The sequence below is a fragment of the Myotis davidii genome, unplaced genomic scaffold (assembly GCF_000327345.1).
Source record: "Myotis davidii unplaced genomic scaffold, ASM32734v1 scaffold211, whole genome shotgun sequence".
Taxonomy (NCBI): domain Eukaryota; kingdom Metazoa; phylum Chordata; class Mammalia; order Chiroptera; family Vespertilionidae; genus Myotis; species Myotis davidii.
In genome coordinates, this window is record NW_006282523.1 from 1,335,223 (window position 1) to 1,335,641 (window position 419).

General features: G+C 71.6%; 1 protein-coding gene across 1 annotated transcript in view; it reads left to right on the forward strand.

Annotated features, from left to right (window-relative positions):
- Positions 1–6: 6 nt before the first annotated feature.
- Positions 7–419, forward strand: part of GPS1 (G protein pathway suppressor 1) — a gene marked incomplete at its 5' end in the record, with an annotated part of 3,105 nt that continues 2,692 nt past the window's right edge. Inside the window, 1 exon segment of the mRNA XM_015560073.1 lies at positions 7–325. Coding sequence (XP_015415559.1) covers positions 7–325 — 319 coding nt within the window.

A 419-nucleotide genomic window follows, 5' to 3' on the forward strand; every position in this document is an offset into this window, starting at 1 on the left:
CTGGTAGGAGCCGCGGGGCGCAGCGCTGTGGGGTCCCGGCCGGGCACCTTGGACCCTCCAGCCCAACCTGGGCTCCTGCGCGGCCCTGACGCAGACCCTCCGCAGGACCTGGAGCAGTACGCCGCCAGCTACAGCGGCCTGATGCGCATCGAGCGGCTGCAGTTCATCGCTGACCACTGCCCCCCGCTGCGGGTGGAGGCCCTGAAGATGGCCCTGTCCTTCGTGCAGAGGACCTTCAACGTGGACGTGTACGAGGAGATCCACCGGAAGCTCTCGGAGGCCACCAGGTGAGCCGGGGCCTCGGAGGAGGGGCCGCCTGGCTGGGAGGGGGCACTCCTGTGCCTGCAAGGCCAGCCCCACCCCCACGCGGTCCCTGCAGCGCAGCCCGGCCTCCCTGGCTGAAGAGCCAGGAGGGGCAG